This window comes from Oculina patagonica, chromosome 4 (assembly GCF_052425735.1).
Source record: "Oculina patagonica isolate OP01 chromosome 4, crgOcupat, whole genome shotgun sequence".
Taxonomy (NCBI): Eukaryota; Metazoa; Cnidaria; class Anthozoa; order Scleractinia; family Oculinidae; genus Oculina; species Oculina patagonica.
The window spans coordinates 18,130,532-18,143,104 of record NC_135761.1 but is presented as its reverse complement, the minus strand read 5'-3'; the positions used below and the strand labels follow the sequence as shown (position 1 = coordinate 18,143,104).

Below are 12,573 nucleotides of genomic sequence, written 5' to 3'. Positions count from 1 at the left end.
TTCGTTATTTACATTACTTTACGTCATTTACGTTACCTTTCGTTATTTACATTACTTTACGTCATTTACGTTACTTTACGTCATTTACATTAGTTTACGTAACTTTGCGTCATTTACGTTACTTTACGTCATTTACGTTACTTTACGTCATTTACATTACTTTACGTCATTTACGTTATTTTACATCATTTACATTAGTTTACGTCATTTACATTACTTTACGTCATTTACGTTATTTTACATCATTTACATTAGTTTACGTCATTTACGTTACTTTACGTCATTTACGTTACTTTACGTCATTTACATTACTTTACGTCATTTACGTTATTTTACGTCATTTACATTAGTTTACGTTACTTTTCGTCATTTACGTTACTTTACGTCATTTACGTTACCTTTCGTTATTTACATTATTTTACGTCATTTTCGTTACTTTGCGTCATGTACGTTCCCTTACGTCATTTACTTTATACATTACGGCATTTACTATCCTTTACCTTACTTTAAACCTTACTTCAGTTATTTACTCATACTTTGCATTACTAAGCTTCAACATTAATTAATACATTTAGCTTTACTTTTACTTTGCTTTGATATATATATCATTACATTGCAGTTACGTACTAAGGTGAGGTTCACTTTATAGGGAGTGCTTGTCTGCACAACAAAAAAATTTAAAGCTCAGTAACACTCACTTGAGCCTCTATATGAAGTCGAAGGTAAGGGCCTCTTTACAGATGAGTTTCATCCCGTTTACATGTGCGTATTCATCCCGGGATACTGGGACTAAGTTGTCCCACCCGAGTTGAATTCATCTCGTCTGTGCTTACATTACGTTATATTTCATCCCGGAAAGACTGTTTACATGGCGTTTTTCGTCACGTTTCATCCCGGGATGACATTTCATCCCGGTGCTTAGGACAGGGATGAAATCGTCCCAGGATAAGTTCATCCCGGGACGAAATCATGTACCATCATGTAGACAGCAACAAGAAAATGACCAGACACCGAGATGAATTCATCCCGGGACGAAAGTCATTCCGGGACGAAAACTCTCATGTAAAAAGGCCCTAAATACGTTGTTTGAAAAACACTACTGCACAAGACGAGCTTCGCATCTAGATCTTTATTATATGTAAATATGCTCTAGACTAAAATGACCTAGTATAATTACATAGTTTTCAACTAGCATTATTCATAAACTCTTAAAAAAACTTTAAGTTCTTGTTGCATATTCTGTACATTAAATTCACAGCTTCGCATAATCTTCAATATTGTTTTTTTTTTTTAAAATTACGACGCCTGTTTTTAAAATATTTGGCAAGGATGATATCATCCACGCATCTGCTTTACTTGTTGTTGTGCGCTATAGAAGTCTATAGAAGTCTCCAAAGCACCTAAATAACTAAACATATATTCCATAACTTGCTTCTAAAGAATACAAGGACGTTTTAAAATATAGATTCAATTTCCATTTGTTTGTCATACAAACTTATGAGGTATTTTACTCAAAGTACTATGATCCTCAGTGCTGGGAATGATGATGCCTGGACGGTCAGGCATGGTCATTGTAATATTAATACATTTAATACATTTTCTCCCTGATAATAAATTTCTTCTTGAAAGCAGTTGTCTTCAACAAATTCTGCTCCATCTGCTGACAGGGTTGGAAACTAAAATTTCGGAGCACTCGCCATCTGGGCGAGTGACCTTCAAATTGCACTCGCCCAGATCAGTTTTCACTCGCCCAGGATCCTAAAGAGAAAATTTAGTCCCCCTCCGCCTACTTATAAAATGTACAACTTAATTTTTTATCATGTTTTATCACACTTTGCTACCGTGGTGGTCGATCGCGATACAGACTGAAATTTATTTCTTTAACGAAAAATCAACAAAAATAGACCTTACTCCACAACAAAAACACGAGCACACTTACTTCAAAAGTTGAAATGCAGTTTTATTTGATACGTATTCCTAAATTCCTGTAGTTTGTGTTGAAACTGTACAGAAAAAGAGGCGGGAAAATAGCCATCTTGCCTTGTTTCGCGGCTCGGTGGACGAGTCAGTTTATTTATGACCAGAGGTATTACTTTCTATAAGCAAGTCCATCATGTAAAAATCACCAAACGGAAGCCATTTTTGTCTGTTTACGAACGCAAACACAACCTTGTCTGCCTTGTTGGAGATTTCAGAATTTTGGAAAGCTATTGGCTTGTAGATAGAGTAGATTATTGTAAAGTGGAAAGTAAAAGGTAACTCTTATTTTGAATAATTTATTGAAAATCATACTCGCCAAACCGGGCGAGTGATCCGTGATTTGTACTCGCCCGACTGTTTTCACACTCGCCTGGGCGAGTGGGCGAGCGCTAATTTCCAACCCTGTGCTGAGTTCAAAAATATTTTTGATGTGTATCAACAACACTGCCTAATGCAATTTGGCAGGTTAAAATTTGCTGTTCAGTTGTCCCACGACAAAATTACAGTTCTTACAAGACATTCCTAAAAGGTTACAAGTTAGGCAGAAAAAAGGACCTATTTTGACATTTTTAGGCTGAATGCCATTGAGAGGAAGTCTTCGTATCCTATTGTTATCCAGCCATTCTGATTGTAATCGCGGGTTCTGAAGGAATTCGTCAGAATCTGAGAGAAATTCATTTGATAAAATAAACTGCTTAATAAAAATTATCAAACAAGGAGTGGGGCAAAGAAGAGCCGGGGAAGGGTAAGCAAGAAGAGTTGCACTGCATTCTCTACAAAAGCTGCAATCCCTTTTCATATACCACCTCAATGTTACAATTGGGGGCGTTTATTCAACAGTATCCCCTTTAATCATAAAGTTATCAGTGCCTCAAATATACTAAACATAATCTTTCTGAGTGTTCTCAACTTGGTTTTGTTATGACTTTCTTGTTATGACTTATCTTCCTATCCCAGTTGTAAATCCAAAAAAAAGAACGGAAACATTAGTTACAGGGTTCTACACTATTTAACTTGAAAAGGGGGGGGGGGGGGTTAGAGAAAGGGGAGGTAGAGGGAAGGGGTTGATTATTCAAAGGGGTAAGAGGGCAGGGGTGTATCATTTGAGGGAAGCGATTCAAATATTTTACCTAATTATTTGAGGAAAATGGTACATGTACTATGGTAAGCTAACAATATTTAAAAATAATAAATAATAAATTGAAGAACATTAAAATATTTAAGCCATGTTGCCAGTAGCATGCATAGCAGGTGCAATCCAGGAAGGGGAGGGGGTGGTGATGTGGTGGGGGGGGGGGATGGGGGAGAAATGGATAAGAAAAGAGGGGGGAGTCAGAAGAGGTTCCCCTCCCCCCACTTATTTCCCTCCCAATCCCTGATTATTTTGCCCCTCTCTTACCTGTAATACAATGCAGCATTGGATGAAGTCATCAAAGGTAATTGAGCCCCTGCCAATCCGATCAAACTTTGTGATAAGAAGGGTGTACATACTTTCTGACAGCCTGTAACCTGAGGAGTTACAACAAGATAAAAATTGAGCACAGCTTCAAAACCTTCATATACCGGTATATAGAAAGTTTAGTCTGTAGAGAAAAAGAGTAGTAGAATAATGTAGACAGATAATACAAATGGATAGGAGAAACTGTCACTTTTATAGGTACTTAAAGAGGGGGGTGCATAAAGGGGGTCTGATAACTGCAAAACTGTACAGAAAAACTAACAAAGACCGCAATAACGCATTGAATTTAACATTAACATTTACAATTTACAAAATAATGTAGTGTGGATTTTGTCAATTTTCCCTAAATTTGGGGACCAAACCATACAGGGAACTCCAGAATTCTCATTACTTTCAAATTCATGGCCATTCATTTGAGTTCCCTTCGGTTTTTCTTTCAATTTATGAAACAATGACAGAATTACTTTTTGACAGAATCAAATTGTTACTTCTGAAAAAGATACACCATGGCTTTTCTTAGTGCTGTTGATGGCAACTTTCTGGAATGAACAAGATTGCCAAAAATTATGGAAAAGTGTTATACAAAACAGTATCAAACTTACCAAAGTTTGTAAGGGCTGTGAACAAAAACAGAAACAAAATGTGTTAATAATTGAATTTACACTAATGAAACTAGTTTTCAGCATGCATCAAATTAAACTTTACAGTCAAGTGCAAGTTGAGAAGGGGGTGCATTCTTCAGGCTGCAGGTATATAAAAGAGTAGCAGAAGGGCTTTCATGAGTAGGATTACCTGGTATATAAGAAACTAAAAAATACCTTGTAAATCATCTTTAAAATACCCACCAAATGGCTGATTCATTTATATTAAGGGGTTATTCAACTGAAAAATTTAGAAAATTATTAAATGCAGTCCTTGGACTGTAGGTATGTGACAGGGGTACCATTCTCCATCAAAGGTATACAAAAGAGTTACCGGTACTGTATCTATCAAAAATGGTCTATGAAAGGAAAAGGGTTTCAACCTCAGGCAGAGCCTTCCTGTATAAAAAACTTTCTGGTTGTTCATTCGTTGTCAAAAGAAGAAGTGAAAAGAAGGCAAGACGCCTTCTTTCAGTTTATGTCCCCAAGGAAAACATTTATTATCTATACATGCATTCATTACAGTCTTGATCAAATCATTCAGTCCAGGACAAATGTTTAAATACCCGGTAGTACCTGTCTTTAGTTCTTGCCTATCAATGGTTCCAGAGTTGTCCTGATCATAACTTCTAAATGTTTTTTGCCAGTCTGTTACGTACTGCCACAAAGCATAGAACTCATTGAACTCTATTGCGCCTGAGTTATCTCGATCAAACATACCTAAAGAAGATTAGGAAATAAAAATAAAATTAATTTAAATATAAAATAAACAGTCAGAAAACAATCACATCATTCCTTTTTCTATAACAGGAACATAGATGTATTATTTATTGACTCAAACTTAAAAAAAGCAGATAAATACCAATCATGAGCCGTACTGTTTCAGGATTAAATGGTGTCCATGTTCCTAGAAAAGAAAAGACATTAGTCAAAAGTAATCTATTTTTTTATAATATGTCTGAATTAGTAGGTAAGTAGTTCACACATGTTTCCTTGTGTTTACATTTGCGTCATACATGTAAACTAGGTTTAGTGCAAATGCAAGCAAGTGAAGCATGACTTGTCCACCATGTTGGAGAAAGACTTTAACTGTGTCTGCATATCTCACGTTCCTTGTGTTGCGTTCTATGTGTGAACATCTCTTGTGTTTTCATTTGCTTTTGCATGGCACATGTGAGCCAGGCTTATTATCAATTTCAATAATTCGTGGGGTTGGCACACTAGGTGACCTTGTCACAGCTGAATATGTGGTGGATTAAATAACCAATACCTGAAGTTACCAGATATAGGTATGTTCGTCAGTAATTTTGAAAAGAACCCCTGAAAGAGACCAATCTGGGCATGGCTCAAGCTAGTTGAAACCCCTAAAAGATACCAAAATTCACTCCTTCTCACTCCTGGTTGAAAAAATGTGAGTTATAATAACCATAACCGACACACCCCCCCTTTTCCAAAAAATGTAAACGCAAACCATTATGCAAGAAACGAAAACTCCGTGTAAAATGAGTACATGACGATACTTTCCCCTGAAATCTTAGAGTTTTGTCAAGAAAAGCATTGAGAATGAAGTCGTGTTTGGCAAACACGTCTGTGATCAAGATATGCTCGGAACGTCTTCGGAATACTTCGAACGTCTTCGGGAAACTTCGGACATTCTCGTATGATCATCTTCGGAAATTCTGGCACTCTCGGGATAAAAATCTCACGCTTTTGACCCAGAAAAAGTTGGCAGGTATACTAGTGTGTACTAATACACTGCCTTAATAATTTAGTAACCCTGATTACCATTTGACAGTGCTTGTTGCAGTTCATCAGCTGTAATGGATCCATTTCTGTCTTTATCAATTCTACAAAACAATTTAATTGGTTGTTAATGTTGTATACTTTTTTCATTTAAATTCAATGAGTTAAGCTTAAATATATAAGTTCGTCATTAATAATCAACACTGACAATTAATAATCTATATAACGCAATGCACAAATACAGTTCTGTACATTAAAATAAATGTACTTTAAGTACATGATTGTTTGCAGTACATACTATACTGAGGTTGAAAGAATCTAGAAGCAAAACATGCCCTACCTCTGACAAAGAAATAGAAGAATCCGAATATTAAGTTCTTTCAAAGATTAGGAAACTTAAAATTTTGTAAGCTTGTTTACAAGCAGCTAATTAAAAGTAAGAGTTTAGGTTTACAATCTAAATCGTCGGATGTTACTAGCTTAGCTAGCTAAATTGCAATTTTATTAGTACAAAAGAGTATTTGATTATTAGCACTTACTTGGAGAATATATTCCAGAGAAAATTTCTATCCACAGATACTCTCGCAGCCATGACGAATGTCACATAAATAAATGTGCTTCAAAGGATATGAATGAGGAAATCGGGGCGCAATGGGGAGGGAAGCGAAATACGCACCAACAGGGTAGGTGTAAGTTTTTATCAAATTGTTAATTATAATGTTGATTTAAAAGAAACATAAATCAGGAAAAATGTAAGAATTTAAACGAATTTAACATTATCTAGATATTAATAGACTACATTTAACTCAGAAAATAATGGTTATCATTCGATGAGTCCATGTTAATTCTTCAGCACCCACCCCTCCGATAGACTCTCTTTTTGCAACAGCTATGCCACCGCGCTATTTCGGGACATTGCATTCTAATCATGGCGTACTACGGGCATGCACCGCCTCAACACGATCAAAACTTCTTGTGGAACGTTTTCCAGAGGTAACAACAAGAACAAACTATAACTAATAGATTTAAATAGAAGAGTAGCTAAAGTACTTTTTGACATTTTTTTTTTGTGTGATTTGCAGGGTGGATAAAGACAGAAGCGGTGCGATATCAACGAACGAACTCCAACAAGCGCTGTCAAACGGTACAGTTTTTTTTTTATTCTTGAGTTTGATCAAACTTGTGTTACTTATTTTGTACATGCCTAGATCGCTGATTACATTTCATTTTTCAACAGGGACTTGGACACCCTTTAACCCGGAGACTGTGCGACAAATGATCGGTCTGTACCAAAAATTGAACACATTGGATTAAATGTAAAGTTTAACGCTGGAAAGTTCAATGTAAAATACTAAACGTTTAGTATTTTACATTGAACTTTCCAGCGTTAAACTTTACATTTAATCCAATGTGTTCATTTAAATTAACGCTGCGCAGGACATTATCGTTTTTTCTGTACCAAAAATTGTCAGACTTGACCTCAATGAATATCATGCTACTTGAACATAAGATTACCCGTTGTCAATAATATGGGCGTCAAATCTTTCTCACAAACGCTGGTCTTTAATACACCAAGTCATTTCGGAATTTTTTATGCTATAAAGCTGTTTTGTTTAGTTGCTTGAACTATACAGCTTTCAGTTTTATAATCTTTCTCTTGAGTTTCTCTCATTTTCAGTATTCTTTTTCAGCAACTTTCGTATCCTGCAGCCTTTCTGAACCATTCCCAGGGGGTGGGGGTAAACAAAGTGTAAAAACTCAGTAGTCCATTATACCAGCATTTACTGATCTTGGGTTTCCAAAGCATGAAGGGACCAGGGCCTGGTTGTTCAAAAGAGGGTTAAATTAACCTTGGGTTAGAGCTAAACCAGAGGTAAAATTTCTTAACCGCAGGTTTATTAACCCGAGGATAAAATGGTGTTGTTCAAATCACGTTTAGCTGGCCGGTTAGTTAACCCCGGGTTACGCGCGCTAACCCGCGGATAGCATCCCATAATATTCTTTGTTTGTCTGTTTTATTTCGTCCAGCGGTAAAAATAGCTTTCGCGACACCTGCACCTGCACGCAAGGCGAGAAAACAAGGCTTTAGCGCAACCCAAATAGCCGTTTTAACGGACAAAGTAGAGAAGAACTTGATCATTTTACAGAATGACAAAAAAAAAAAAACGACGTATGGCAAGAAATTACTGTGGCGATAAATACTGTCGGCGTGGAAATGCGGACTGTACACGAAGTTCGCGAAAAAAGTGGAAAAATTTGAATTTCGTGGCAAAGAAAGAATTCGCAGACATGATATATATTGAATTTTACTATTTAATCCGAGGTTAACGATTTAACCCACTGTTTACCCCAAGGTTAGTGTTAACTTACCTTTGAACAACAGAACTAACCTGCGGATAAAATTAACCGGAGGTTAAGTCGATTTAACCCGAGGTGAGGAGTTAACCCTCTTTTGAACAACCGGGCCCAGGAGTTGTAAATCTCCCTCCCAGCATTGAATTTGCTGGTACCCATTTACACACCTGTGGGTGGAGAGAGGCATTGAGCCTGGCCAGGGCTGGAACCTAGACTGCTTGATCTGTAACCATTTACCAGTATCCTTCCCACATCTCAGAGGGGATACTTGGGTTAAAAAGTGATGGGGAGGAACAGAGTTAAGCCATATATTTTACAAGAAAAACTAGGTCCCAAAAGCCAAACCTAGACCTGAAAATACCCAGGATGTTAAATGTTAAAATACATTTCAGATCACTGTTATTAATGAGATAATTTCTGTAATATTTTTTTGCAGGAATGTTCGATCGTGACCAAAATGGGACCATCAATTTTCAAGAGTTTGCCGCTCTGTGGAAATACATAACAGACTGGCAAAATACATTCAGAACTTATGACAGAGATAACTCTGGATCCATAGACAAGAAAGAGCTTCAGACAGGTGCCAATAATGCTTAATTTGTATTCTGGGGTTAGGGAGGGATTGTCAAAAAGTGTGGCATTCCTCAGGCTACATAAAACATGCAAATTTGTTGAAGAAAGCCCAGTAATGAAAAATGTCTGAATTTTGACAGGAAAAGTGAGAAAAAGAGGGCAGTATGATTCAAAGTTGGTTTAATAATCTTGTGATAAAACAACAGTCCAATGATTGGAGCGATTTTTGTTATGATGATTATGAAGTATCCAAGGTACAGGTACTCAGTACAACAGCCTCAAAGAATGTTTTGAAATATTAAATAACATTATTTCTTGCTGCATTTTCATCTAAGCATTGTTTTTCTCTTTGTTTTGCAGCTTTGACTAGTTTTGGTAAGTAAATTAATTATGCATGAAGATTATGTAAACCTATAAAACTTATTTAGCACATTAAATTATTAATTAATTTTTTATTTATTTATTCTTCTTGCCCACACCAAATATTATTTGACTTTGTATTATTTTTCCATTGCAGGCTACAGATTGTCAGAGAGATTTTATGACATTTTGATCAGGAAGTTTGACAGGAGTGGTCGTGGAGTTGTCAGTTTTGATGATTTCATTCAGTGCTGTGTGGTAATACAGGTCAGTTTGACAAATTATTTTATATTAGTAAATAACAAAGATGGTAGATTTTAAGCTCGGTGATAAATAGTGAAGAAATTATTCTACATGACACGAACGTGGGACAAAGAGTCTTTGTCCCACGCTCGTGTCATGTAGAATAATTTCTTCACTATTTATCACCGAGTTTAAAATCTACCATCTTTATTATTTGCTACAAATTTGATGATTTCGACATTGCTGATCCTAGCAGTATGCAGGACGCGTGTCACTTATTAACCTAGTAAATGGCCTAGCTCACAGCGAGTCTCACGTAGCTCAGTTGGTTAGAGCTCCCAACCGGTATCTGGGAGGCCATGGGTTCAATTTCCGTCGGGGACTCAGATTTTTTCTTTGTCTCACGCTCGTGTCATGTAGAATAATTTTTTTCACTATTTTATATTACTTCACTTGTAATGTAAATCAAAGACACGAAAAAGGTAAGTTTTTTCTGGCTAAAAAATTAATGCAAGATGTACAATCTCCTACTGCCCACAACCCCTCAACCCCACCCACTCCCCCCTCTCCTCACCCCACACACCCTAATATGGGACTTCCACAGGGAAGGGACAGGGATGCTCAACATTTCACTTAGGAATGTTTAATAAGGATATTGTCTTGCTTAGCTGGGTGTTGAGGGCAGAATACTGATATTTTTAAACCCTGGCCAAATGGCAAGAACCTCTGCAGATGTGGACACAAGTTTTCAACTTGCATCTACTTGCGTCTCCGTTCAGCCAGGACTTGTGTGCGCTTGGGTTGACTTGCACTTACTTGGGTCGGGATCAAATTTGCACCCAAATTAACACGTTTTTCACCGTTTGGCCCCCCAACGCAAGTTTTGCTGTTTGCTTCAAGAACTGAATTGCAGTGTGCACAGAAGCATTGAAATGGTTTTTTTGACAACTTGTGTGCACTTGACAGTTTGTGAGTCCGTTTTGGCCAGTCAATGCAAGTCTGTTTGCAAGTTCAACTTGTATGCACTTGCCATACTGTGTTGGCAGTCAACTGTTCAGGCATGAAACATGGTATCTTTTAGGGGTCAAAAAAGCTTCAGCCATGTCCAGATTGGTCTCCTTTAGGGCATAGAGCGTTTTTCTCTTGTGTCGAAAGTAAATTGCGTTTGCTTTGGTTTTGCATTACTACGCTTAATGATTGGTTTAAAAATCTCGTGCCACTTTCTCAGTCAATCAGGAGTAAAACCAAAACCAATCGTGACTCGCTTGTGCACTTTTTCCCGCGCTTCGTGCCAGCTACATGTATTTGCTTCAAGTTTTGTTTGGTTTACTAGATTGTCTGGGTCCTTTTTGATTGGCCAGAGTAATAACTTGGGTTTTGGTTTTACTACACTCAATTGAAAACTGCTCTAGTTAGGGGGTTTAATTCAAATTTTCCATTGATCATCCCGAAACCTTAAACGAGACCCCCTCCTCTCCTGGTGCACACCCCAAGCCTTACCTGCTAATTGGCTCTGGAAACAGTACAGTTTTTGGTCACAGTAATTCACTCCCATAAAATGTGTTGTGAGACAGGATCCCTGTAATAATATTCTCGTCATAATTGAACTAACACTTTCTTGTTTTTTTATTTTCAGATGTTAACAAATGCATTTCAGGGCTTTGACACAAACAGGAATGGATGGATCACAATCAACTATGAACAGTTCTTGTCTTTAGTATTCAGCCTTAAAACATAGATACATTGTTTTGCTTGTAGTATGCTACTGCTGTATGCCTAGAACAGTGTTGTTAAATGTGAGAGTAAGGATTCTTATCCCTTGTAAGAGAGTGGTTATTTCATGTAGGCACGAATGTATCAATCCATTTTTTAGCCTGGGAACGCAGATGTATTTTGAGCTGTCATTTCTCTACTTTTTGGCGAGAAGAAAAGACAGCCAGAAATACATCTGCATTCGCAGGCTATCCATTGTCCAGTGACAAAAAAAAACTTGTAGGCTTCTATAACTTAGATGAGATTGTCAAGTCCAATATTAAAAAAAATCTCGATGATTTGGTAAGTGCAGAATGCAATATGGAACAATTGAAAGTATGATGTTTTATATATGTTCGTGTTTATTTGCTTTATTTTACTTTCGGAAAAAACTGTTCACAGGCTACTTTCCCAGGTGTTCCTTACGCTAATCTTTGCAACCGTAACACGACACTTTTGTTCGTTTGTAACAAAATACTTTTGTCTTCCTTGAAAATGCGATAACATGAAACTTTGTTTTTTGTTTGTTTTACGGCGGCATCGATGACATTTGTTTAATTTAATTAAGTTACGGTTTAGACTGCACGAAAGACGATTCTCAAAAACTAAAGAAACAAATCTAATCAAAAAACATATTTTTCGACAGGTTTTTTAAAACACAGTACAGCTAGGATATTTGTTTCCTGGTTGTCAGGTGTTCACGCCGAAAATCCCGGTGCAATTTTTTGCATACCTAATTACGAAAGCGCTGTGAAAGTCTCAAAATCTAATCTAATTAATTTGCGGTTTTTACTTGGCGCCAAGAAGTCTGCAGCCTACCGCAAACACGCAGTAAAAGCGATGTTCATGATAGTTCCAGAAAACAACGTAGACTAATCTGCGCATGCGTTTGGTGTAAATTACGTTGAGTAGTACCACAAGGAGAGCAAATGTTTTACTGAAACAAATATATACCTTGGAGATCCTCATATAAAAGTAACGTAGATGTGCTTCACATTTTACTTGGGGGGTATGGTCAGGTGCTCCCACCCCAACCCCCTCCACAGGAATAATTAATTAATTGATATTAATTAATTAATTGACTATTAAAGTTTACACCTTAGCGCACTAGCGGGTTAGCGGACGACAGCCCCAACAAACCATCACAATAGTGCATTCTGCACTAACTAGTGGTAAACGTGTAGGTCATTTCTGAAATTATATTTAATAAAGTTCTACACTGTGCTGTGACCTGAGGGTTAAGGAAATGCAATAAAGATATTACTCATTCCTGATAATTATGGTTTTATTCCCTGGAGCCTTGCAGTCCAGCAATTTGAAAAGGAGTAAAGAAACTTAATTCTGATGACATAACACATCCACAAAGATGTAGTGGAGTCCCCAGTTTGCTGGTCATTCTTCTTGGTTAAAATTGTCAGCAAAAGAAATACATGTAACAAACACTGCATTACCTAATCTCTCTACATA

At 37.0% G+C, this 12,573-nt stretch overlaps 2 protein-coding genes across 2 annotated transcripts; one reads left to right on the top strand and one right to left on the bottom strand.

Annotated features, from left to right (window-relative positions):
• Positions 1–2,386: 2,386 nt before the first annotated feature.
• LOC144651941 (programmed cell death protein 6-like) lies at positions 2,387–6,468 on the bottom strand. Its single transcript, XM_078512016.1, has 7 exons — positions 6,363–6,468; positions 5,866–5,927; positions 4,943–4,987; positions 4,657–4,800; positions 4,042–4,056; positions 3,380–3,489; positions 2,387–2,643 (listed from the first exon to the last, which is right to left on the bottom strand). The coding sequence occupies exons 1-7, from the start codon at positions 6,413–6,415 to the stop codon at positions 2,536–2,538; spliced, it is 537 nt and encodes a 178-aa protein (XP_078368142.1). The 5' UTR covers positions 6,416–6,468; the 3' UTR covers positions 2,387–2,535.
• A 266-nt stretch (positions 6,469–6,734) lies between these two features.
• LOC144651939 (programmed cell death protein 6-like) lies at positions 6,735–12,383 on the top strand. Its single transcript, XM_078512014.1, has 7 exons — positions 6,735–6,816; positions 6,906–6,967; positions 7,061–7,105; positions 8,615–8,758; positions 9,112–9,126; positions 9,269–9,378; positions 10,991–12,383. Exons 1-7 carry the CDS (start codon positions 6,752–6,754, stop codon positions 11,090–11,092), a joined length of 543 nt encoding a protein of 180 aa, XP_078368140.1. The 5' UTR covers positions 6,735–6,751; the 3' UTR covers positions 11,093–12,383.
• Positions 12,384–12,573: the final 190 nt, after the last annotated feature.